Source organism: Eptatretus burgeri, chromosome 18 (assembly GCF_056783735.1).
Source record: "Eptatretus burgeri isolate ZD-2024b chromosome 18, Ebu_testis_v1, whole genome shotgun sequence".
Classification (NCBI taxonomy): domain Eukaryota; kingdom Metazoa; phylum Chordata; class Myxini; order Myxiniformes; family Myxinidae; genus Eptatretus; species Eptatretus burgeri.
This window is the reverse complement of record NC_140978.1, coordinates 177501-205292: the sequence shown is the minus strand read 5'-3', so window position 1 is coordinate 205292 and position 27792 is coordinate 177501. Positions and strand designations below refer to the sequence as shown.

The window sequence follows — 27792 nt, the reverse complement described above, 5'->3', positions numbered from 1 at the left end:
TAGATGAACGTGAAGCATGGTGGTGGCAGCATGATGCTTTGGGGATGCTTTTCAGTGACAGGGACTGGGAGACTTGTAAGGATAGAAGAAACAATGAATGCAGCAAAATACAATCAAATACTTGGAGGAGAACCTCCATCAGAGTGCAAAATACCTAAGACTGTGGTGAAGATTTACGTTCCAACAGGCCAATGACCCTCAAGCATACAGCCAAAGCAACACTGGAATGGCTTCAGAACAAGAACGTGAAAGGCCTTGAGTGGCCCAGTCAAGGCCCAGACTTGAATCCCATTGATAATCTGTGGAAATGAGGCATGAAGATTGCTGTTCACTGACCAACTTGACAGAGGTTGAGTAAATCTACAAGGAAGAATGGGAGAAAATCCCTAAATCCAGATGTGCAAAGCTGATACAGATATACCCACGAAGATTCGAAGCTGTATTCGTTACCAAATGTGCTTCTACAAAGTATGACTCAGGGGGTTGAATACTTATTGATATGCAAGCAAGACATTTCAGCTTTTCATTGTTAATTAATTTGTAAAAATTTCGAAAAACATGTTTTCACTTTGTTATTATGTGGTATTTTGTGCAGAATGATGACAAAACATTTAAATTTAAGTCATTTTAAAATCAGGCAGTAACACAACAAAATGTGACAAAAGTCGAGGGGTGTGAATACTTCCTGAAGGCGCTGCAGATAATGAGGATTTTCCAGATAGTCAGAGAGATCATTGATGAAGATCAGTTTTAGGACTGTGCACAGAACACTTCCTTGGGGCACTCCAGCGTTGACAAAGAGAGGAGATGAAAGGTTGAGTGCCACACATTGACTATGAGAGTAAAGGACGTCAGCAAGCCATGAGTGGAGCTTACCTGGGATGCCATAGAAAGAGAGTTTGGAGAGTAAGGCAGGATCCAACACTGTATCAAAAGCAGGAGATATGTCCAGAGAGATGACCCTGATCTCATGTCTGACATTAAGGGCCTCCATCCATTGTTGGGTGAGTTGAAGCAGCATGTCCATGGTGGAGTGACCTGGTCTGAATCCAGATTGATGATCGGAAATCAAGCCATTGGAGAAGAGAAAGGATTGAATGTCGGAAGCGATGATGGACTTGATGACCTTGCTGATGATTGGGAGCAGGCTGACTGGTCTGTGGTTGCAGGGATCTGTTTTTGCACCTTTTTTATGCAGAGCAGTAATGCTTACTGATTTCCAAGGAGATGGTAGATTAATTTGAGCAAATGAGAGGGTGAGCAAGAATAGCAAGGCAGGTTTTGAGGACACATGGCTTGATGCCATCTGGATCAGTTGCAGAATCAGAGTTGAGGTTTGACAGCAAACTCTCCACCTTGTCAGGAGAAAAGGACACAAAGTCCAGGAACAGCTAGGTGTGACTGGGTAGGGTGGGTACAGAAAGCGATGGGTTTGGGACAGAAGATTTAGAAGCAAACACAGTTGAGGAATGCAGCCTTTTCGGCTGCAGTGTCAGCTGTGCAGCCATTTTAGGTAAGGGATGGGATGGAGGGAGAACATGAGAGGCAGAGGGGAAACGAGGCAGAGGGGTGAGGAAGGCAGAGGGGTGAGGGAGGGAGAGGGGTGAGGGATTCTGGCAGATGTGATGCCCAGTTTATCATCTCGCCGAGAGATGTCACACACACTGATGAATCACCCTGCTTGTGAAACACCAATATGACAGTCTATAGCTGGGTCATGATTCAAACCCAGGCTGGACAGCTTATAAGTGGGTGTGGGTACCTTTAGGCCATCCTCCAAGCCTGTCTAAATGCTGAAAATTATGTTTAAAAGTCAGTTTGAATCACAGATTTCACACTAGCAATGGCAGGTTAAAAGTGAGGAGAAGCAAGTTAGAGTAAACACAAAGTGCATGCACAAAAGGCCTCATTTAGCATTCAAGCATCATTTTGAAAGTCGCATGTTCAAAACAATGAAGAAAGACCAGACTTTGCTTGAGGTGATGTTTCATTCATTGTCCACTGACTTCCTCAAGAGCAACAAATTATATTACGTCTTGTGATCTTTTTTTCAAATTTGGTATTTTATTAAGTATTTATATCCTCTGCTGAATTATTTAATTGCCTTATTTTCAATTTCCACTGACATGGCAGTTTGTGATGGAATCGGTCCAAGAAAGATAGTTGGCCAAAGAGCTACACGGACTGAATCCTTGCTCGAGTTAATCACAAAAGTAATTTGGAGAGTTTGCCAAGCAGTCTTTCTGCAGAAATAGAGTAAATGTGTGGGATGTTGTTTTCTGCAAACAAACCTGCTATTATTCCTGAAGGCAGATTGGCCTGAAAGTCACTTTACGCCCCCCCCCCCCCCCAATCTCTCAGTAAAGCATTTGTTCTTAAACTCTTTTAATACAGTACTATAAACAGGTTTTATTGTGTAGTATTTGCAATAATTAATCTGCCATTGTATCTGTATGCACTCCATCATTCTCCTTGTACTACTGAATTTGTGCCCAAGTCCTCTTAGACATCTTGTGTCACATTTGTGGAGTCACCAGTGCAAAAGAGGTCACATGACTGCAGCGTGCAATTCTTCAATCGTCCTATACCAGTTTGTCGACACTTTCTCCTTGATAAACAGATAAAGCATAAATATTTATCAAATTTAAAGCATAATAACTTTTGTAAAATCAATGAATCAACAGAATTTACATCATAATATATTTTGTAATAGTGGCTGACACATTTTTTTCGCCATTTATTGAGTGAAATCACTTGTGTTTTCCAAGAAAATTATGGAACCTTCAGTCTTAATTTTGGAAGCTTTTGAAAATGCATAATATTTCAAGTTATGTTAATCGAACAAAAATTAGTGTAATAGCTGTTAACAACATGCTCATTCCATTCAATGTAGTTACGACAGAGTAGACCAAAATAAAGTAAAAAGAAATTATTGGGCCCATCCCTCAATACCGATACCTTTCTTGCCATCATGGTCATAGTTTGGGAATTTATCATACCCCTTCTAACATGACAAGTCTATGACAGCACATCAATCAAATTCAATGACAGAAAATAAGCAACATGGTAAACAGTTACATCGACATGAAGAAACAGCAAGTGATTCATTTTCCTACATATTTCTAGATCCAATATGTATAAAGATGTCGACTTTTATTGTTGTTGGATGCAAAATGGTATGAATAACATGGATAGATACCACATAGGTATACTAAAAATATCAATTGAAAACAAGACATTTTGTTTTTCATTTTATATCAAGATATATATATATATATATATATATATATATATATATATATATATATATATATATATATATATATATATATATATATATATATATATATATATATATATAGTCTTTTTCATGTAACTAGCAAGTTGCCCATGCCTGCACAGGATTCTAAACGGAGTTGGGATGGAGAGGCAAAAATGCAAATGCCATCTTCTGTCATTATTGACGATGTTCTCACATCGTATATAATGCATCCTTCAGCAGATCGTCTCAAAATTAGTACTCAGTCATCAGTCTCATCATCGCTATACGAAAGAAAAACAAAAGAGGGCCTTGGCCGATGTTCCACAACATGGTCAAGCATTGTTGTGGTCTTGTGGATGCCTATTATGAGGAACATGTGTCCAGAGTATAATCTTTTTCTCTTTTTTTTACTATTTGAGCTTTTGTCATCAATTATTGACAGTCATTATTGATACAAAAATGCAAATGCTAGCTCGGAGCAACAATTTGTATTTATTGCCACATATGATGCAATAAAAATCCTCTAATGATGGTGAGATGCTCCATTTGAAACTGTTTGTTCAATATATATAGCTTTTTGATGCCTAGCTTCTGTAATATAAATTTGTATTGGTGTCAAAGGCAGTGACCAATTGCAAATTAATAGTAGGATTCTAAATGTTCTCACATCATATATAATGCATCCTTCAGCAGATCATCTCAAAATTAGTACTCGTAGTCATCAGTCTCATCATCGCTCGATAGATCAAGGTCACTATCTTCCACCTGTTGTGGCTGGTTTTGAAATGTCCTCAATTTGCACTTGTCCGATCATTTCATGCCATTAGCCGGGCAAGTATAATTTGGCAGCTTACATGATCTGGGGCAGTTGCAAGACAACAGTTGTGGGACAGCTTCTGGTGTTGGAGCACCACTCATCCAGTCAATGGTGAGTTTATTTGGACCATCCATTTCCTCGCATCAACCATGTCCAGTTTTCTAATCGGTTATCGCCAACAAATGGCAGTTTGGTAGTTCGCTTAGACAGTCTTTGCAAGGTGGTAGTTGATAAGACTCTATTTCTTCCTTTTTAATGCAGAAAAATTGTAGCACAACACGTTGACATCAAAACTCTCATCTTTGCATGCATTGGAGTAGGTTCTTACTCTTCTCAGAATTTTATGAATCTTTCACGTGTAGCTGTGTCATTCCGTAGAAGGTTCAATGCAGAAATTTTTCCTCTGTCAGCGAAACTACTCACACTGTCCCAACCTGTGAAAGCATGAGCTCCAAGGATTGCTTTACAAACATCAGGACCATTTGCTGTGACTACCTTTCCAATATCAATGAAGCAAGTATGGGTATTTGTTGTTTCTGATACAGTGGAGCTTGGATATTGGAACTGAATGCTAGACGTAGGAAAAATAAATCTGTGTCTTCTGTGGCAATGACAATTGCCTTTATGCTATGTTGTGATGCATGTGCTACATGAAATAATAAGCAGGTGTCAGCCTCCTCATGAGTTTATTCAAGCTCTGTCACTTCATTGCCATCTTTCGTGATTCAGTCGCCTTTTTGTTCATCTTACAAACAGCTGTTTGTCCTGCAGAAGGGCTGTTGATCTGAGCTGCATCCATTCTTGGACAAAAATTCTATCAAACTGGTCCTGTTACCGGTGCTGGGCAGAAACTTTCTCCATTGACAAACAATTTCACTGGAGGTGATTTATTTGAACTGCACAGTCAGCTCGGCACCTCTGTTGCTCCTTTCTTTAGCTTTGATGCTCCTTTACACGGTACATATTAAATACTTTGTTGATCCTTTTGCTCTGGTTACTATTCACCAAGGCTAATGCAAGAATAGATTAAGCAATTTGACAAAACATTGTTTGGTCACCTTTGATTTTCTGAACTTTTATTATTATTTCGTATGCAAAGTGTGGATGCTGGTTGCATCATTGTGAGGAGCACTGCTGAGCCGCTGAAGCAGTGCCCCCTGTTTCCAGTAAGCTGCTACTCATTTTGCCAACCTCAGAAGGATGACAGGCTGAGTCAACTCACCTGGTGTTATTTTAATTGCACAACAGGGGCTTGAACTCAAGACCCAAAGATCTTAAGCCAGCCACTTTAACTGTTAAGTCAACACCAGGCTATTTTTGTAAATTTTATATTTTATTACTTCTGCCACTGAAGGTGGACAGGGGTTATGTTTTCACCGCTGTTTATTTGTTCCATGCGAAATCAAAGACGAAATTTTGTGGACAGGTTGGGTGTGTGACAAGGAGGAATTATTTTTTTGTGAATATTGTCGAGGCTCGTATAAGAGCCAACACACAGAACGTATATAACAAAGGGAGAATGAGACAAGAGGGGTGGGAGAGGGAAGCACAAAACAGTAGGGAGCAGAGACATTAGGAAGGGAGAGGGATGGGGCGGGGTACACGGGGAAAACAAGATGGACACTACAGGTACAGAGAATTTCAGGAAGGAAAGCAGGAAAATTAAGGAGGTGGGGATGGGGTAGATTAATAGGGGAAGAAAAGATCATGGTTTTGGATGGGGGAAGATAAGATATGGTGATGAACAGCTGTTTAGAAGACCTGGAGGGAAGAGTGGGATTAAGAGAGCATGAGAGTTTGTTCCAGAGGCAGGAAAAAAGAGGAATGAAAGAGTGAAGGTGAGCAGTAATTCTTGATTTTGAGAGTTTCACAAGAAAGTGGTTGCTGGCGGGCCTTGAGCACCCTACAGAAATATGGGGGGGGGGGCATATAACAGACAAAGCGGAAGGGGGGGCAAGGCCGGAGAGGAGACAGTAGAAGACAGAAACACTAGCGACCTGCCTGCGGTGAGAGAGTGAGAGACCCATAGACTCAGCTTCATCATGGGAGATACCAATGATCCTAAAAGCCTTGTTTTCTACAGCAGAAGCCGAGAAAGATGTGAGGCAGGAGCACCAGCCCAGTGGGAAGAGCAGTGCTCCATCAGTTTGCGGATGAAAGCTTTGTATGGGTTCAGGAGCTCAGGTTTGCCAAGGAAGGACTTCGCACAATGGAGGATGCCCATACACTCCGACTAAGGCGAGTGATCTCACCATGAAGGACGCATTCTATGCCACTCTCACATCTGTGGTTTATCCGTGCCCCAGACGAGTTACTCTTCTTGTCTTGGGGGATTTCAATGCATCAACTGGAACTGAAGGGGATGGTTATGAGACATGTGTTGGACCCATGGGTCTGGAACTGTGAACCAGAATAGCACGAGCTTCCTTGACTTTCCAAGAAGTCAAGGACTTAGGATGGCTGGTTCACGGTTTCAGCAACCACAGGCTCATCGCTGGACTTGGTATTCCAACGGTGGTGGTGTGGCAAAGGAGACTGACCATGTGCTCATTGATGGTTGCTGATCCAGAACTGCAGGGTCCACCAGAGTGCTCAGTTCCTCAATATCGACCACAGGTATGTTGTAGCAACTCTGAAGTTGCAGCTAAAATCCGGGAGAATGGTACCATCTCAGCCAAGGCTGGATGTTGACAAGCTCAAGGATGAGAGGGTAGCTGAAGAGTTTGTAAACAGGTTGAGTGGAGATTTTGGGGGTCTGGGTGCTTTGGCGAATTCTGAAGAGTTGTGGAGTGCCTTCAAGACCACCGTCCTTGATGTTGCCAGTGGATGTCTTGGAACTCACCACAGGGTGAAGAAAGAGATTTGCCTCTCAAGAGACACTAGATACCATTGACCAGAGTCATAGGGCCAAGCTGAATGGCAGAGCTGAACTGTTCAGGGGGCTGGGGCATAAAACTATCCATGCGCTCAGGGTGGACAAGGAGGCCGATGTGTGAGGAATCTGTTATGGGTTGAGCATCACCTGTAGTAAAGTGATTCTCGTCCTGCTTACAGGGGAATTCGTGCATTGCGTTCCTCCAAGCCCATCCCTCTGTGTTCTGCAGTTAGAGCGGAGGGTGGTGGGCTCTTGACAGAGGAGTCCGAAGTAAAGGCCCTGTTGGAAACTGAAACTGGTTACTTTGAGAGGCTGTACCAGGCTGATTCACCAGCTGTCGAGATGGTTGTCCATGATGTTACTATCCCTATTACTAACCCTCCAATCAACTGTGATCCACCGTCGTTTGTGGAAATACAGGCTGCAGTGAACCAGTTGAAATAGGGTAGAGCCCCTGGGATCTGTGGCATCCATGCTGAACCTCTCAAGGCGAGTGGAAATGTTGTACTCCTGTCACTGCATGCAGTTTTTCCTCTGCCTGGAACACAGGCATCATCCCAACTGACTGGAAGAGGGGCCTTCTTCTCCCTCTCTGGAAAGGGAAGGGTGATCGCCAGGACTGCAACAACGACCAATGGGTGACGCTGCTCTCAGTGCCAGAAAAGGTCTTTTTGATAGGGTTCGCCACCATCTGCTGGAGCACCAGCGTACAGAGCAGTCAGGCTTTACACCAGAGAGGTCAATGATTAAACGTATCCTTGCTCTTTGGGTCCTCACCAAACGCAGATGAGAGTTTCGGCAGGGGCTGCTTGCAGCCTATGTTGAGCTCTGCAAGGCATTCGATTCAATGAATTGGGATGCCCTCTGGAGGATTATTGGTCTTCGTGGGGTGCCACTAAAACTGATCAATCTGATGTCAAAACTATACTCTGGTACTGAAAGTGCTGTGAGATGTAGTGATAACATCTGACTTCTTTCCAGTTGTTACTGGAGTTTATCAGGGGTGTGTACTGGCCCCCACACTTTTCAGCGCTTGCATGGACTGGATTCTGGGGAGGATGTCGGAGAGATCAAGCTACGGTGCATTGCTTGGGAATGTCAAGATCTCTGACCTTGATTTCGCACATGATGCAGTCATCTTTGCGGAGACGGAATATCCTTTCGGGGGCCCTCGAGGTGCTAAATGAGGAGTCGGAACTTTTTAATTTTTTTTGTATACCTTGTCGGGGCTCGTATGAGAGCTAACACACAACTCACAGCAAGGGGGCATGAGACAAGAGGGGCGGGAGTGGAAGGGACAAAACAGTGGGGAACAGACACATTAGGTGAACTGTGGAAGGGAGAGGGATGGGGATGGGATGGGGAACATGGCGACGAGAAGATGGACATTACAGGGACTTTCAGGAAGGAAAGCAGGGGAATTGAAGGAAGTGGGCTTGGGTGGATTATCGGGGGGTAGAAACGATCGAGGATTTGGATGGGGGAAGATAAGAGGTGGTGGTGAACAGCTGTTTTGAAAGCCTGGAGGGAAGAATGGGAAAGAATAGAGTGAGGAAGTTCATTCCAAAGGTGGGAAAAAAGAGGAATGAAAGAGTGAAGATGAGCAGTGATTCGTGATTTTGGTAGTTTTACCAGAATGGGGTTGTTGGCGGACCTTGAGCGCCCTGAGAAAATGTGGTGGGGACAAATCGCAGAGAGAGCAGGGGGGCAAGGCTGGAGAGGAGTCGGTAGAAGACAGAAAGACCACCGACCAACCTGCGGTGATTGAGTGAGAGGCTCAAAGACTCAGATTCATTGCGGGAGATGCCGATGATCTTAAATGCCCTGGTTTCGACAGCGTGAAGCTGAGAAAGGTGGGAGGCAGGAGCACCAGCCCAGAGGGGAGAGCAGTACTCCATCAGGCTACGGACAAAAGCTTTGTAAGTGGTCAGGAGCTCAAGAGGGCCGAAGAAGGACTTTGCACGACGGAGGATTCCCAGTCAGCGACTGGCTTTTGAGGCGAGGTTGGAAATGTGACTTTCCCAGGAAAGGTCATGGCAGATAGTGAGACCCAGAAGCTCGAAAGAAAAGACTTCTTCCAGAGGATTGTTGAGAAAGTGGATGGGGGGTTTTCTAAACAGTCCTTTCGAAGAGACATAGTGAGAGTGTGAGATTTGTCCGGATTGAAAGACATGTTCCACGTGTTGGACCAGTTTGTGATTTTAACCAGATCTGCAGTGAGCGAAGAAGCTGCTGCTTGCCGGTCTGAGGGATGACAGATGGTACGGCAGAGGGTGGAGTCGTCGGCAAAGAGAAATAGAGGATTTTCCAGAGAGTCGGAGAGATCATTGATGAAAACCAGAAAAAGAACAGGGCCCAGAATGCTACCTTGAGGAACTCCCAGCCTGCACAGGAAGAGGGGAAGAAAGAACTCCATTTAGGGCCACACGTTGACTGCGACAGGAGAGGAAGTCTGCGAGCCATGAGTGGAGATGGCGTTGAATACCATGGGAAGAGAGTTTGGTGAGTAGTGCAGGGTGCCAGACTGTGTCAAAAGCACGTGATATGTCCAGGGATATGGCTCGGATTTTCTGTCTGGCATTGAGGACCTCCATCCATTGATGGGAGAGCAGAAGCAGCATATCCAGGGTGGAGTGACCTGGTCTGAAATCAAATTGATGATTGGAAATCAAGCCATTGGAGAAGAGGAAGGATTTCATGTCTGAAGCGATGATGGATTCCATAACCTTGCTGATGATTGGGAGAAGGCTGATTGGTCTGTAGTTACAGGGATCTGTTTTTGCACCTTTTTTATGCAGGGCAGTGATGTTAGCAGATTTCCAAGCAGATGGCAGATGACCTTGTGATAACATTTGACTGAAGAAGGAACTGAGATTGCCCTCAGTTGGGTTTGCTTTCCATGAGGCAAAGGCAAGTTGTTTCAGGACAACTGCCTCGACACAAGCTTCAGTGAACCAAGGGCGGGAGGAAGGGTAGGATAACTGAACACGAGAGGGGATAAATCTGTGCATGAGGGAGAGCAAGTTTCTTTGAAAGAATTCCCAGGATGAGTTGATGTTTGAGAAAATAGTGATAGGAGACCAGTCTGTAAGTTTGATGGATGCTCGGAGACCCTGCCAGTCGGCTTGAGTGAAATGCCAGACTCGACGGCGGTGAGATGGTTCTCTGATAACAGCCAGAGAGATGTCCACTTTGACAAGGACATGGTCAGAAGAACCGATTGGAGCGAAGGAAGAGCAGCAGATATTGTCAGGGAAATTTGTCAAAATCAGATCCAGAAGAGATGGAGTACCATTTAATTGGTTGAGATCCGGGTCAGGAAGTTGACCGATTGAGTCAGTCCTAATGAGTCGCAGAAAGCTTTTGCTGAGGTGCCATGGCAGGTGAGAGAGGTACCCACACCTAGCCAACTGGCGTGATGACAATTGAAGTCACCACATAAGAGGAAGAGAGAATTTGGATGAGAAGATAGAAGATGGTCCATGTTTTCGGATAGTGAGGTGCAGATGGAGTCATCACTGATCGGTGGACGGTACAGTACATATATAAACATGAGGTGGGAGTGGAGGGGAAGCCGAAACCAGAGGTATTCCTGGGGGTGTGGGGGAGTGAGAGCAGTGCAAGGAGAGTGAGGAATAGAGTCTTTGATGAAGAGAGCAACACCTCCACCAGGACGAGGCTCAGGTCTGTCATACCGTAAGAGGGAGTAACCGGGGAGAGATACTTGGGAGTCAGACACGTCTTGGGAGAGGAAAGTTTCTGTTAGGCAGATAATGTCTGGTTTGTCAGTGGCAACCTGTATGGAAAGATCTGAAAGGTTTGAGCGAAGGCCCCGGATATTTGAGGTCCACACTTTTAATGAAGAGGTAGGGGAGGAGGCTTTGGGTGCAGGAGGTGGAGGGGGAGGGGGAGGGGGAGGGGGAGGGAAGGACAAGGGATGAGGGGGGGAGGTAAGGAGGGTTGTTGAAAGAGTGTGGGGTATTGCAGAATGGCGAGGGGAGGGGCCGAATGAGGAGGAGAAAAGGCTCTGTGGTGCTGGGGGAGAGGGGGGACAAGAGACAAGGAAGAAGGCAGTTGAGGATTTGAGGAGGTGGAGTGAAGAGATGGAGGTGAGAGGGCAGTGGAGGGAGGCAGCTTGGTGGATGAGAGGGGGCGCAACTTTGAGAAGGATGAGTGAGGGGGATGAAAGGTGGGAGAAAGGTGAGGGGGGAATTTTTGAGAGAGGTGAGAGGGAGGCTTGGAGGGAGAAGAGTGGGATGGTTGCTTTGAGAGTGAGGGGTGAGGGGGGGTGAGTTGGCACTGAAGTTGGAAAAACAGAATGGTTGATGGAAAGCGAACATCCATGGCAAACTGTGGTTTTTAAAAGTTTTAGGTCAGAGATGCGATTTAACACAATTCCTGATAGATGCAATGAAGGCGAATTCAGAGAATGGAGAGAAGAAGCGCTGTAATAGTTGGATTTTTTCGGCAAGGAATGAAGGAGAGCTCGAAATGAGAGCAGTCTGTTAAAATAGCAGAAGAGTAGTGCATCATGAAACAGTAATGAGTACCACATGTGTGAGAGAGGAAGATGAAGCATTATAAGATCGTTTTTGTTGTTAATATTAATGTTTGAGAGAGTTCAACAGATTAGGTCATGGAAGTGTAGAAAAAAATCGAGGAAGAAGACGAGGAGGAAGTTAAGAGGAAGAAGAAGAAGCAGAATCGGGAGAAGGTGAGTGTGTTGTTGTTGTTGTTGGGTATTTTTTTATTTTTTTTTTCTTATTTTTTTTTTTTTATTTTTTTTTTAAGATAAGAAAGAGATTAGTTGGGAAAATGGGGGATGTTTGGAAAGTGGGGAGGATGAAAATTGAAGGTAATGGGGAGAATAGAAATTGAAGGTAATGGGGAGAAAAAACAAAACAAAAAAAAAAACGATCGAACACCGAGTGGAACCGGTAGGCCTCAAGCCTAGACCAAGGCCTAGGCCTCAAACACAGGTAAGAATGTCGACAAAAATACTCACAAAATAGCACGATTTTTGAAACAAAACCGAACTAGGAACACACAGTAACATGTAGGTGAGAAAATAAAACAGTTAAAACGGGACAAATAACGACCGGAAACTTAACTTTGAGAACGTCAGCAGGGAGCCCCGAAGGAGACCTCTCGTCGCTCCAAACCCGGAACCGGAACTGCTGCGATTATGGGTCTCTTTGGTCAAAACTAAGATTCTGGCTTTCAATGACATCTTGGATGCTGCTATTTCATCGGTACCTGTTTGTGGTGAGGATATTGAGGTCATGGAGAGATTAATTTACCTTGACAGTGATATTCACGTCTTTGCTGGGTGTGAGCCAGAGGTCAATAGACATCTCGGTCGGGCCTGGGGAGCCATGGATTCACTGGATCATGGGGTGTGGTGCTGCTGGTACCTAAGCAGGAGGATGAAAGTCCAAGTCTTCAGGTCCTTGGTGCTTTCAGTCTTGGTCTACGCATGTGAGACTTGGACTCTGACCAGAGATCTGATATTGCAACTTAATTTCTTTGGTACCAGGTCTCTTCGGAGAATCCTTGGCTATCGCTGGTCGGACTTTGTGTCCAACGAGCGGTTGCTGAGAGACTCAAATGAGAGTTGTTACCTGCATAGTCCGTTAGTGTCAGCTGAAGCTGTATGGACATGTGGCTCGTTTTCCTGCCGCTGATCCTACTCACCAGATTATCTCAGTGAGGGAGCTTCGTGAGTGGAGGAGGCCAATGGGCCGAACACGTGCCTGGTGGTTGCAGCAGGTTGATCAGTATCTCAAGGAGATGGCGATGAGCCAGGCATCTTCCTGAGCGATGGCCAGACAGAGGCCCCTGGAGTACCGATGGAAAGTGGATGCAGCGACGTGCTGCTCTGGCGCATGCTCCCACACTTGACCTGACCTGATGCCCAGTTGGCGACTCGATTTGGATGCCAGTTTGGAAATGTGGCTTTCCCAGGAAAGATCGTGGCAGATAGTGACACCCAAAAGCTTGAATGAAAGGACTTCTTCAAGAGGATTGTTGAGAAAGTAGATGGGGTTGGGGGAGGGGAGGAGGGCGGGGGTGGGCTTCCAAATGGAATTGATTAGGTTTTGGTTAAGGTCTGGATTCAGATGTGGCCTATCAGTGGGATACAAATGTAAACTGTTCAGCCTGGTGGAGGTACAGTGCCTCTAGAAAGTTTACACCCCCTTTCAATTTTTCATCTATTGTTGCCTTATAGCCTGGAATTAAATTTCATTAAATCAGACTTTTACCACCTTTATTTACACATCGTAACCCACAACTTCCAAGTGAAAAACAAATTCTACAAATTTCAGTAAATTAATTAAAAATAGAAATCTAGAATATCTTGGTTGGATAAGTGTCCAACCCCCTGAGTTAACCTGTGTTGGAGTGGCGACCCATCCAGGATTGTGTCCAATAACCAAGGAGACTGCTTAAGCAGCACCAACGCTCTGCACAGAGTATGGTCCCAATCCCCTCCTCCTCCCCTGAGTTTATACTTGGTGGAAGCACCTTTGACAGCAATTATAGCTGGGACTCTGTTGGCATAGGTCTCTGCCAACTTTGCACACCTTGATTGGGCAATATTTGCTCATTCTTCTGTACAAAACTGTTTCAGCTCAGTCAAGTTGCTTTCGCCCCACTTTCGGCTTTCTTGCAGAGGGCAGCAGGTTTTCCTCTAGCACTTTTCTGTATTTTGCTATATCCATATTCCCTTCTATCCTGCCAAGTGCCCCAGTCCCTGCTGATGAGAATCATCCCCATAACATGATGCTGCCACCACCATGCTTCACAGTAGTGATGGTGTTCTTTGGGTGATGCGCTGTGTTGGATTTGCACCGAACGGAATGTTTTGCATTTAGGCCAAAAAGATCCATCTTGGTTTTGTCAGACCAGAAAACATTTTGTTACACGGCTTCAGAATCTCTGTGGTGTTTTTCTGCAGACCTCAAATGGGATTCAAGAATGGATTTTTTGAGTAATGGCTTCCTTCTTGCCACCTGGCCATATAGGCCAGACTTGTGGAGTGCTTGGTATATTGTTGTCACATGCACACAGTGACCATTCTTTACCATAAAAGGCATGGAGCTCTTTAAACGTTGCCAATGGACTCTTGGTGGCCTCTCTCATCAGTCTCCTCCTTGATTGGTCATCCATTTTTGAGGGACAGCCTGGTCTAGGCAGGGTCTTGGTGGTACCGTACACCTTCCACTACTTAATGATCATCTTGACTGTGCTCCAAGGGATATTCAAGGCCTTCAAAATATTTTTATACCCATCCCCTGAACTGTGCCTTTCCAAAGCTTTATCTCAAAGGTCTTTTGAAGTCTCGTTGGTTCTCATGGTTGAGTCTTTGCTGTGAAATTTGCTTTGGGACTTCCGGTTCCGGTTTTGAGCGGCAAGAGGTCTCCTTCGGGGCTCCCTGCTGACATTCTCAAAGTTAAGTTCCGGTTGTTATTTGTCCCGTTTTAACTGTTTAATTTTCTCACCTACATGTTAATGTGTGTTCCTAGTTCGGTTTTGTTTCAAAAATCGTGCTATTTTGTGAGTATTTATTGTCGACGTTCTCACCTGGTGTTTGAGGCCTAGTCCTAGGCTTGAGGCCTACCGGTTCCACTTGGTGTTCGATCGTTTTTTTTTTTGTTTGTTTGTTTTTTCTCCCCATTACCTTCAATTTCTATCCTCCGCATTAACTTCAATTTTCATCCTCCCCACTTTCCAAATATCCCCCATTCTCCCAACTAATCTCTTTCTTATCTCAAAAAAAAAAAAAAAAAAAAAAAAAAAAAAAAAAAAAAAAAAAAAACCCAACAACAACAACAACAACCTTCTCCCGATTCTGCTACTTCTTCCTCTTAACTTCCTCCTCGTCTTCCTCGATTTCTTTTTTTTTTTTACACTTCCATGACCTAATCTGTTGAACTCTCTCATACATTAATATTAACAACAAAAACGATCTTATAATGCTTCATCTTCCTCTCTCACACATGTGGTACTCTTTACTGTTTCACAATGCACTACTCTTCTGCTATTTTAACAGACTGCTCTCATTTCGACCTCTCCTTCATTCCTTGCCTAAAAAATCCAACTATTACAGCGCTTCTTCTCTCCATGCTCTGAATTCGCCTTCATTGCATCCATCACGAATTGTGTTAAATCGTATCTCTGACCTAAAACTTTTAAAAACCACAGTTTGCCATGGATGCTCGCTTTCCATCAATCATTCTTTTTTCCAACTTCAGTGCCAACTCACCCCCTCACCCCTCACTCTCACTCTCAAAGCAACCATCCCACTCTTCTCCCTCCAAGCCTCCCTCTCACCTCTTTCAAAAATTCCCCCTCACCTTTCTCCCACCTTTAATCCCCCTCACTCTTCCTTCTCTAAGTTGCCCCCCTCTCATCCACCAACCTGCCTCCCTCCACTGCCCTCTCACCTCCATCTCTTCACTCCACCTCCTCAAATCCTCAACTGCCATCTTCCTTGTCTCTTGTCCCCCCTCTCTCACAGCACCACAGAGCCTTTTTTCCTCCTCATTCGGCTCCCTCCCATCACTATTCTGCTATTCCCCACACTCCTTCAGCAACCCTCCTTACCTCCCCCCTCGTCCCTCGTCCGACCCTCCCCGCCCCCTCCACCTCCTGCACCAAAAGCCTCCTCCCCTACCTCTTCATTAAAAGTGTGGACCTCAAATATCCGGGGCCTTCGCTCAAACCTTTCAGATCTTTCCATGCAGGTTGCCACTGACAAACCAGACATTATCTGCCTAACAGAAACTTTCCTCTCCCAAGACGTGTCTGACTCCCAAGTATCTCTCCCTGGTTACTCCCTCTTACGGTATGACAGACCTGAGCCTCGTCCTGGTGGAGGTGTTGCTCTCTTCATCAAAGACTCTATTCCTCACTCTCCCTGCACTGCTCTCACTCCCCCACACCCCCAGGAATACCTCTGGCTTCGGCTTCCCCTCCACTCCCACCTCATGTTTATATGTGTACTGTACCGTCCACCGAACTGTGATGACTCCATCTACACCTCACTCTCCGAAAACATGGACCTTCTTCTATCTTCTCATCCAAACTCTCTCTTCCTCTTATGTGGCGACTTCAATTGTCATCACGCCAGTTGGCTAGGTGTGGGTACCTCTCTCACCTGCCATGGGACATCAGCAAAAGCTTTCTGTGACTCATTGCGACTGACTCAATCGGTCAACTTCCCGACCCGGATCTCAACCAATGGTACTCCATCTCTTCTGGATCTGATTTTGACAAATTTCCCTGACAATATCTGCTGCTCTTCCTTCGCTCCAATTGGTTCTTCTGACCACGTCCTTATTAAAGTGGACATCTCTCTGGCTGTTATCAGAGAACCACCTCACCGCCGTCGAGTCTGGCATTTCACTCAAGCCGACTGGCAGGGTCTCCGAGCAGCCATCAAACTTACAGACTGGTCTCCTATCACTACTTTCTCAAACATCAACTCATCCTGGGAATTCTTTCAAAGAAACTTGCTCTCCCTCATGCACAGATTTATCCCCTCTCGTGTTCAGTTGTCTTACCCTTCCTCCCGCCCTTGGTTTACTGAAGCTTGTGGCGAGGCAGTTGTCCTGAAACAACTTGCCTTTGCCTCATGGAAAGCAAACCCAACTGAGGGCAATCTCAGTTCTTTCCACAAAGCTCGGAACAAGTGTGTAGCTACCCTCAGGAGAGCCAGAAAACAACATCTTTCTCATCTCAAGTCTGAACTCTCAAACCTCTCTCCCTCCTCAAAATCCTGGTGGCGTTTAATCAAATCTGTTTCTGGTGTATGTTCCCCCTCCATCCCCTCCCTTACCTCAAATGGCCGCACTGCTGATTCCACACGTGATAAAGCTGAATGTCTAAACTCGGTGTTTGCAGCTAAATCTTGTGTCCCAAACCCATCACTATCTCTACCCACTTTACCCAGTCGCACCCAACTGTCCCTGGACTCTGTATCCTTTTCTCCTGACAAGGTGGAGAGCTTGCTTTCAAACCTCGAGTCAGATTCTGCAACCGGTCCAGACGGCATCAGCCCACGTGTCCTCAAAGCCTGCTCTTCTGCTCTTGCTCACCCTCTCTCTGTTCTATTCACCCTCTCATTTTCCCAAGGTCATCTGCCATCTGCTTGGAAATCTGCTAACATCACTGCCCTGCATAAAAAAGGTGCAAAAACAGATCCCTGTAACTATAGACCAATCAGCCTTCTCCCAATCATCAGCAAGGTTATGGAATCCATCATCGCTTCAGACATGAAATCCTTCCTCTTCTCCAATGGCTTGATTTCCAATCATCAATTTGGTTTCAGACCAGGTCACTCTACCCTAGATATGCTGCTACTGCTCTCCCATCAATGGATGGAGGTCCTCAATGCCAGACAGGAAATCCGAGCCGTATCCCTGGACATATCACGTGCTTTTGACACAGTCTGGCACCCTGCCCTACTCACCAAACTCTCTGCCCATGGTATTCAAGGCCATCTCCACTCATGGCTCGCAGACTTCCTCTCCTGTCGCAGTCAACGTGTGGCCCTAAATGGAGTTCTTTCATCCCCTCTTCCTGTGCAGGCTGGAGTTCCTCAAGGTAGCGTTCTGGGCCCTGTTCTTTTTCTGGTTTTCATCAATGATCTCTCGGACTCTCTGGAAAATCCTCTATTTCTCTTTGCCGATGACTCAACCCTCTGCCGTACCATCTGTCATCCCTCAGACCGGCAAGCAGCAGCTTCTTCGCTCACTGCAGATCTGGATAAAATCACAAACTGGTCCAACACGTGGAACATGTCTTTCAATCCAGACAAATCTCACACTCTCACTATGTCTCTTCGAAAGGACCGTTTACAAAACCCCCCATCCACTTTCTCAACAATCCTCTGGAAGAAGTCTTTTCTTTCAAGCTTCTGGGTCTCACTATCTGCCATGACCTTTCCTGGGAAAGTCACATTTCCAACCTTGCCTCAAAAGCCAGTCGCCGACTGGGAATCCTCCGTCGTGCAAAGTCCTTCCTCGGCCCTCTTGAGCTCCTGACCACTTACAAAGCTTTTGTCCGTAGCCTGATGGAGTACTGCTCTCCCCTCTGGGCTGGTGCTCCTGCCTCCCACCTTTCTCGACTTCACGCTGTCGAAACCAGGGCTTTTAAGATCATTGGCATCTCCCGCAATGAAGCTGAGTCTTTGGGCCTCTCACTCAATCACCGCAGGTTGGTCGGTGGTCTTTCTGTCTTCTACCGACTCCTCTCCAGCCTTGCCCCCCTGCTCTCTCTGCGATTTGTCCCAACCACATTTCCACAGGGCGCTCAAGGTCCGCCAACAACCCCCTTCTGGTAAAACTACCAAAATCACGAATCACTGCTCATCTTCACTCTTTCATTCCTCTTTTTTCCCGCCTTTGGAATAAACTTCCTCACTCTATTCTTTCCCATTCTTCCCTTCAGGCTTTCAAAACAGCTGTTCACCACCACCTCTTATCTTCCCCCATCCAAATCCTCGATCTTTTCTACCCCCGATAATCCACCCAAGCCCACTTCCTTCAATTCTCCTGCTTTCCTTCCTGAAAGTCCCTTTAATGTCCATCTTCCCCTCGCCATGTTCCCCGTCCCATCCCCATCCCACTCCCTTCCACAGTTCACCTAATGTGTCTGTTCCCCACTGTTTTGTCCCTTCCACTCCCGCCCCTCTTGTCTCATGCCTCCTTGCTGTGAGTTGTGTGTTAGCTCTCATACGAGCCTCGACCAAGGTATACAAAAAAAAAAAAAAAAAAAAAAAAAAAAAAATGCACTATTTGCTCATTCAGAGGAAACAGCAGTGGAAACCTACAGGAACAGCTGATTTTATTCTGCAATAATCAGAATTACTACAGCTTAACACAGGTGGAGGCCATTTAACTTTGTGTATGATTTTGAAGGTGATTGGTTACACCTGAGCTAATATACAATTGATATTATAATGGGGGTGGTAACTTATCCAACCAAAATATTCTAGTTTTGTATTCTTCATTAATTTTCTGAAATTTGTAGAATCTGATTGTCGAATAAATAAAGGTGAAAAAAATCATATTTAATGTAATTTAATTCCAAGCTCGAAGGCAACAAATGATGAAAAATTTGAAAGGGGTTGTAGACTTTCCATAGACACTCGGCAGAGTGCCATTCTATTTATTTATTTTTGTATACATAGTCGAGGCTCGTGGAAGAGCTAGTACTAATACACTGAATGGACCAAGACACAACAGGACAAAAAGAACAGCAGAGAGAGAGGGGGTAAATACCAACAGCAGAGTTGAAGGCTTAGATAGAGGCAGATTTGGACAAACGGTGGATGGGGGGGAGGCGGGGCAGGAGAGGATGCATGGTTTCGATAAGATTGATACAGAAGGAAACCTTGAGGAGGGAAAACTGGAAATTTTGGAGGTGGGATTGGGGTAGGGTGGGGTTAACGAGGGTAGAAAATATAATGGCTTGTAACTTGTACAATGACTATCTGAGATGGTGGTGAACAGCTATCTCAAAGACCTGGAGGGAAGAATGAGATTGAAGGGAATGTGGAAGTTGGTTCCACAGGCAGGAAAACAGAGGAACGAATGAGTGGAGGTGAACAGTGATCCTGGATTTAGGTAGTTTCACCAGAAGGGGATTGATGGTGAACCTATATGTGCCCTGCATAAATCAGGTGGAGGGGTGGGGAGGCAGGTGGGGAACAAAGCACAGAAAGAGCAGAGGGTGCAAGACAAGAAAAGGCAGGAGAAGAAAGAGGGATGACCGACCTGTTTGCGATGGCGAAGTGATTGATCCATTGACTCAGCTTCATCTCGGGATATTCCAATAATCTTGTTGGCTTTGGTTTGCATGACATCAAGCTGAGCAAGATGTGAGGCAGGGGAGTTAGTCCAGAGGGGGAGAGCAGTACTCCCTCAAGCTGTGGACAAAGGCCTTGTAGGTGGATAAGAGTTTAAATGTTCCAAGGAAGGACTTTGTGAGATGGAGAATGCCCAGACGCCAACTGGCTTTGGAGGGTAATTTTGAAATGTGGCTTGCCCAAGAAAGATCATGGCTGATGGTGAGACCGAGGAGTTTGATTGACTGAACTTTCTCAAGATAATTGTTTAAAAAGTAGATGCAAGGGTTTGCCATACGGTGCTTTGGAGAGACATTGTGAGAGTGTGAGATTTGTCTGGATTGAAAGACAAATTCCAAGTGTTTGACCAGAACAGTGCATTGCACAAGTATGCCATTCTATTTTTTTGAAGAAGAAGATTTTTAAAGGTTTATTCTTCACTTGTGTTTTTCTTATACGGTACTTCTCTTTTTAGCAGTGTCTCACATAGTGAACGCTGCTCATAGAGAGCTTGTCGTTGTTCTTCTTCTTCTTGTTCTTCTTCTTGTGAAGACAAAACCTTAACCTCTAGGACTCGGCTCTTGTATATACAAGATCGGGATCTCCTTAAATACTAAGCACATGTATATATCCTCGCATTGACGGTGCCTTTTGAGAGCGTCTATCATCAACTTTTAAATATATTCGGACATTTGCTTTAAAGTTTTGAAAAGTTCACATTACTATTTAAAGATTATTCCCTTTATCGTATTGTAATTTCGTAAATACATTATTTATTTGGTAAATACACTATATATCGTAAATACGTAAATACATTATGACGGGTCTCGCTATTGGCTTAATCAAGGCACGTGACGAAATATCGGAAGTTGTTTTTTTGTTTGTTTATTTTTTTGCCGACAAAACCTTTAGGACGCTGCTCTTGGACACATTTGTCCTTGTTTACAGAAGATGCAATGCTTTTCCAATACCCTGAAAGTTGAAGGCGGCTGTGTTGTAGAAAGTTTTTTGGATTGCACATTCTATTGTATGGTTTACATTCTGCTTTGGATGCAGGTGGATGTACATTCTGCTTTGGATCTCTCTTCAGTGTGAATCTGGATTGGCATTGTCTTTGATAGTATACAACAGGATACTGTCCACTGGGATTATCCTGAGCAAAATCAATAATGGATGTATAGTTTCTAATGTGTGCAGCTCTTAGCAGCGTCTGCCATGAAGAATCATCATTTGGGGAGACCGAGTTTGATTCAGGATTTTTTCTTGTTAAATGTATGATGCAAGATGGATTAGAACGGGAAACATTTTTCAGAGGAGTATCTCCTACTGTGTTATCATCACCTCAACTACCACCATGACCACCACCTTCTATGTTTCTCATTTTGTCTTGCAGAAGAATACAACACTACATTAAGTATTTTCGAGTCATTGGTACAGCCATCACACCTGTGATAATAGAAGACAAAATAGTTAATGTAATTGTCAGGTGTATATACAGTACTAAAATGACTATGATAACAGGCTGAGGTTTAAGTGCTATTGTGCAGAGCACAAATATGACTATGGGAAGCAGAAATAAACATGTTATCATGTTATGTTCTGCTGCTGAAAAGACTAGACGAATATCAGTCACCTGAATAGACAATCACTCCAAATATATATATATATATATATATATATATATATATATATATATATATATATATATATATATATATATATATATATATACATACACATATTACATTGTGTTAATCAGACATTCAGGATCATGTGCACACTATCACTAAAATATAGACAATTTTCAAGTGCACTATTCACAACAAATGATCTGTATTGTCATTCGGGATAAAATAATAATGGTACAATTCTAATTTTCATGTCTAACACTCATTCAAAACACGAAATGTCTATGCATATTAATGTGTTGTGCTAATTTGTTGACGATTTGACTACTGAGGGATGCATGGTGTAAAGGCCATTTTTTTTGTAGAAAGCTGCCACATCCACACTGCTATCAAACATTTCTGAACTCCACAGGCATGTAACTTCCAAAAAAATCATTGATTGCATTTTCCCAATTTTATTACCAAACTAGAATGGCACTCTTCAACGTCGCGACATTGACAGCTATGCCTTCGCCCACATGATTACATCATTATATTACTTGTACCAAGTTTGATTTAAGTCCCTGAACCCAGATTCAAAAAAATTAAACAATTCTGGCTCCCAGACCATGTGTCTGATTAGGTTGAAATTTAAAACATACTGTATATTCCCCATCGCCACTAGATCATAACTGTGAAGTTTCACATCGATCGATGAAGTGGTTCAAGAGAATGAATTTTAAACAAGATTTTCATTCAATCCAACATCGCTACCAGATCATGTGACCTATCAATTATTCGTGAACATCTTGGTATCTCTAAGGCTTGGGGAACATGTTTGTGAAGTTTCTCCTCTGTCCAGCCATTCTGGAGAAGAAGATTTTAAAATATTTATTCATCAAAAAATCAAAGCTGCCAAACCATGTGAGCTCTGCCGTCATAGGTGGAGAATCTTTTCTTCCTCATGGATAGGCTATCATACCTGGAAAGTTTTGCCTCAATATGTTTAGCCGTTTCGGAGAAGATTTTTGAAGGCTTTTAAGTAATAAAAAAAAAAAAATATATATATATATATATATATATATATATATATGGCTGCCGATCCACGAGACCGATGATGTCATCAATTTTTCTCCCCACATACAATTTAGCCCTAAACGACCCTCAAATTTTTCCATTTTGATCGGATAAAGCGTTCGATGTATGCAATTATGATGTCATAACGAAGCCACCTAAGACGTTATCAAAAAATCACACTTATTTCCCATGGGGAGTACTTGAAATGTGCCAAGTTTCAAATATTTCTATGGAGCAGTTTCAAAGATACAGAGGTCCAAAGTTTTTCCTTTTTTCCAACATGGCTGCCACACCACATGTCCTATGACATCATAATTATGATTAAAACATTCTACATGAGTTGTCACACCTTTTGCTGAAAATTTTGCGTCAATTAGATGAGCAGTTGCAGATAAACTAGAAAATTAGCACGGAAGTACAATAGTACATATGTACGTATGGAAGGACGGACAACCCGAAAAAATAATGCCTCTGGCAACTTCGTCAGTGAAGGCGTGAAAAGTGGATGACTCGTACACAACTATTTGAGCGATTGACACCAAACTTTCAACATAGGAGCCAGTGTGACCACTCCTTGGCTTTTTTCACAAGATCTTGGCTATTCGTTGTACACCTTGGCGTCTTGGTTTTCTATAGGTTTTCTTGGCGTATGGGTTTTCTATTACCATCGCTTTTCCGAAACCTTGTGAATTATTGGCTTTTTTCATTGGCTCACCTTGGCATTTATGAAAATGAGGAGTGGTCACACTGATAGGAGTGCCTACCCATGGAGAATGTTTGAAGAAAGTTACACGATGATTAAATGAAAAGTGCGACCAACACTCCAAAAAGTCTGTTGCAGGGTGTTTCACATATCAGGAATAAAGGACCTCACTCCATTCAGTCTTGGTTGAATGTATCACTGTGTCCATAATCCATCCAAATACAAATGTGTGTAAAAGCTTTGACTCTGTGAAAATGACAGTTTTAGTATCCGACAAGTCTGGAGACGGTGATGGTTCACGAGCAATGTACACGGTTCGTCTTTTTTATTTTTTGACCTTCGAGGGGGCGCCACGGGCAAACTGGCGGGAATCGGGAAAAACGTAAATGATGAAATTTGTAGTACTTGAAGAGCACTACTTGCATACCAACTTTCATTTGAAACAGTTGAAAACCCTCGGAGCTCGATGCCCAATTTATTGATTTTTTTTGACATTTTCTAAGTTCGTGACCTTGTGACCTTGACCTTGGGACGAAAATGAAAAATCAAGCTCTGTTGGGCTATGCAGGTGCCATTGGGCTAACCAAATACCGAAACCCCTGCCAGATTTGACAAACCCCCTCGGAGAAGATGTAATTTGAAACTGGCTACCACCTAAAAACACGTTTTTTGGGCGTGGCTCCGCCCGTAATGGACACAGCATGCCCATTCTCAGGAAAACACAACTAGATCATGATGTAAACCTCCCACCCAAATTTTATCAGGATCGGATCAAAACCCATGGAGCTATGCTCGGGACAGACAGACAGACAGACACACACCCATAACGGATATAGTGGTCACTTACTGACTCGTGAACCAAAAGTATGCCAGAACTCTCTTTATAGGGATGGCACGGAAAAAAAAATGTCAGTGCCACCCACGACATACAAAACCAAAGTTGGAGTAGCTTCTCTAAAAAGTCGCTTAGGCTACATTATGACAACCTACATGGTCTGTTCAGCTGATTGTCAAGACAGAGATCATTTCTTAGTACTCCAGACCATGGCTAAAGCAAAACAAAAACAATAAAAACACCGAGATCAGTCAAATCTGTAAAATCTTCTTCTCGTTCATCATCATCATAATGAGAATAATCATCTTCAATGGCAATGACTCTGATACCACCCGACAGAGTATTATCTGGTGAAACATCCTTTCGTATTGGAATTTTAATAGCTTGAAAGGACTCCACGAAAAGTACGCAAAACTACATTCCTTTATAAAGGAATAGGAAGGGATCAGAGAGGTGGGCGGGACTACGACTGTCAATCAGCCTGATAGAGGCGGGGCTGCCCAAAGGCCAATATATAGGTGTGGCGAAAGGTGGAATGTTCGATCATCAACAAAGTATGTACAGTACGATTACAATGTGAGCACGTACATAAATTTGTACTACATTTGTAAATCAGTAGTAGAACATCAAGACAGTATTTATTTGTAAAAAAAAAAAAAAGAGGGGGGGGGAAAGAAAGAAACAAGTAATAAGATTTTTTTTAATGTAAAAGGATGTAGGGATGCTACTCCAAAAAGAACGTAAACAAGGTAGGGATTAACGAATAGTTATATCGAACACACACACACACACACACACACACACACACACACACACACACACACACACACACACACACAAACACAAACAGACACACACACACAAACAGACACACACACACACACACACACACACACACACACACACACACACACACACACACACACACACACACACACACACACACACACACACACACACACACGTGTCGGGTTAACCATTATTCAAAGAAAGATGGTGGGATGGTCTCATATGATCATTTCTCGTGACCATCCCTACCTTGTTTACCGATTTTTTGGAGGAACATCCCGACATCCTTTTACATTAAAAAAAAAAAAGTTTTTATTACTTGTTTATGGAACAAACAGCTCGAGTCAGCGGTAAAACCAAAATGAACGTGCTGGGAATATTCATGTTCGTATTGTGGTGTTCTACCCGAAGGTAGGTTCAGTTATACCGAAGCAGTTCCTTGGCAAGGGTTGTACTCGGTGGTTGACCGTTGCCTTTCCAGCAGTAAAGTAGTTGGAGCAGGAATTTGGAATTTGTTTCTGGTGCCGGCGATAGCTCACCTCCTCTTCACGAAAGACACCGTGAGAAAGTTAACGTCCATCCGAGTGTCTTTTCTCGGGACAATGCAAGCACATTGATGAATCACCCGACCTGTGGAACACCAGGATGACAGTTTATAGCTGCGTCGGGACTTGAACCCAGGCTCAACCAACGTGTGTGTGTGTGTGTGTGTGTGTGTGTGTGTGTGTGTGTGTGTGTTAGCCACAGGTGCGCAGGTACACAGCACGGGGTTCGAAAGAACCATTCTGCACTGCAGAAACTTCCTCCAGCCGAAATGGCGTGCGGATATGAGGAAGAAGAAGAAGACGTCTCTCGATCTTGTGACCGTGTCAGCTGAGGGACAATAACATTTGCAGAGTTGCACACTCTGAGGAACGAGTAAAAAAAAAAACTACACACGTTTGCAGTCAGCTGAGGAAAGTTCGTCGAGAAATAATTTTATAATCGTGCACACGATAAATTAAGTACACTGACGTTGATAAATTCGCACCAATGTTATTACTATTACTGTTAATATCACGAGATTGCAAAAGTGGAGCCGTTTCGGTTTATATTAATTATTGTGAAAAGGTAATTAAATTGTACAATGCTTCTTAGCGGGTGTACGTACGTGCGCATTCGTACTTCGTGGCGTGTGTTAATGTCCTCGAGCTGATGAAGATGAGTCTCAGGCTTTGTCTGACGAGTGACGAAGAGGCGCGAGCCGAGGGAGGGGCGCTCACGTGCTGCCTGATACTAGGCTTGACGTCATGGTTGCACGAAGCGCGCCTCGTGGTTCTCTCGAACGGCGCAGCCAATCGGCGCTCTCCTTGCAGAAAGAGTGGAAAACCCAAGCCAATGAGAACGTGTGTTACAGGAGTCGCGTCAGTTGGTTTGGTCATATGATTGCGATGGAGTTACCAAAGCTCAAACTTGCCTTGGTTGGATTCCGTACTTCAGGAAAAATGTGCTGATATGGCTTCAACCTTGTTCCAAAAGCTCTTCCACAAGCGAGTGGCATTGAGTCCTGCGCTGCATTGGTCGGATGCGGAACCTTGGTGAGTTAGAGTTTGGTTTATTTTTAGTTTATTATTTTTGTTAAAGCGATGTTGAGTTGTGTTGACGTAAAATAAAATAAAGTAATCTGTATCTGTGGGAGAAGCAGAATTTCCTTCGTGAAACGTGCGCTCATGTTTCCCTCAGTTTTCTCATTTCTTGTGGTAAACGAACAGTGTGCGTGCGCTTCAAGCGGTGAATGATGCTCGAGATGCAGTTTGCATGTGTCCCTCGATGTTTACCTTGAGCATTGCCTCCTCTCCACATGTGTCAATAAAAATTTACGTTTTTGTAAGAAACGAGTCGAGTTTTATAAATGTATTGCAAGGTTACCTCATTGACTCTCTCTCTCTCTCTCTCTCTCTCTCTCTCTCTCTCTCTCTCTCTCTCTCTCTCTCTCTCTCTCTCTCTCTCTCTCTCTCTCTCTCTCTCTCTCTCTCTCTCTCTCTCTCTCTCTCTCTATCTCTCTATCTCTCTCTCTCTCTCTCTCTCTCTCTCTCTCTCTCTCTCTCTCTCTCTCTCTCTCTCTTTTTCTCTTTTTCTCTTTTTCTCTTTTTCTCTTTTTCTCTTTTTCTCTTTTTCTCTTTTTCTCTTTTTCTCTTTTTCTCTTTTTCTCTTTTTCTCTTTTTCTCTTTTTCTCTTCTCTCTCTCGCTTTACCTCAGCTCTCTTCTCTTCTCTCTCTCGCTTTACCTCAGCTTTCTTCTCTTCTCTCTCTCGCTTTACCTCAGCTCTCTTCTCTTCTCTCTCTCGCTTTACCTCAGCTCTCTTCTCTTCTCTCTCTCGCTTTACCTCAGCTCTCTTCTCTTCTCTCTCTCGCTTTACCTCAGCTCTCTTCTCTTCTCTCTCTCGCTTTACCTCAGCTCTCTCTCTCTCTCTCTCTCGCTTTACCTCAGCTCTCTCTCTCTCTCTCTCGCTTTACCTCAGCTCTCTCTCTCTCTCTCTCTCTCTCTCTCTCTCTCTCTCTCTCTCTCTCTCTCTCTCTCTCGCTTTACCTCAGCTCTCTCTCTCTCTCTCTCTCTCGCTTTACCTCAGCTCTCTCTCTCTCTCTCTCTCTCGCTTTACCTCAGCTCTCTCTCTCTCTCTCTCGCTTTACCTCAGCTCTCTCTCTCTCTCTCTCTCGCTTTACCTCAGCTCTCTCTCTCTCTCTCTCTCTCTCTCTCTCTCTCTCTCTCTCTCTCTCTCTCTCTCTCTCTCTCTCTCTCTCTCTCTCTCTCTCTCTCTCGCTTTACCTCAGCTCTCTTTCTCTCTCTCTCTCGCTTTACCTCAGCTCTCTTTCTCTCTCTCTCTCTCGCTTTACCTCAGCTCTCTTTCTCTCTCTCTCTCTCGCTTTACCTCAGCTCTCTTTCTCTCTCTCTCTCGCTTTACCTCAGCTCTCTCTCTCTCTCTCTCTCTCTCTCT

At 44.0% G+C, this 27792-nt stretch overlaps 2 protein-coding genes across 9 annotated transcripts in view; one reads left to right on the top strand and one right to left on the bottom strand.

The window, feature by feature from the left end:
• LOC147008444 (bone morphogenetic protein receptor type-1B-like) overlaps positions 1-26116 on the bottom strand; it is a 137113-nt gene extending 110997 nt beyond the window's left edge. For 2 of the 3 annotated variants that reach the window (XM_085863567.1, XM_085863570.1), the window contains exon 1: positions 25969-26105. The gene's annotated coding sequence lies outside the window, so the exon portion shown is untranslated. Of the gene's footprint in view, positions 1-25968 lie in introns of all 3 variants that reach the window. The other variant, XM_085863568.1, reaches the window with a different exon arrangement.
• Positions 26117-26194: 78 nt separating this feature from the next.
• LOC147008442 (folliculin-interacting protein 1-like) overlaps positions 26195-27792 on the top strand; it is a 177455-nt gene continuing 175857 nt past the window's right edge. For 4 of the 6 annotated variants that reach the window (XM_085863560.1, XM_085863557.1, XM_085863564.1 and 1 more), the window contains exon 1: positions 26240-26395. In XM_085863560.1, the coding sequence (XP_085719686.1) occupies positions 26383-26395 (13 nt within the window). In that variant the 5' untranslated portion in view covers positions 26240-26382. Of the gene's footprint in view, positions 26396-27792 lie in introns of all 6 variants that reach the window. The other 2 variants (XM_085863561.1, XM_085863558.1) reach the window with 1 other exon arrangement.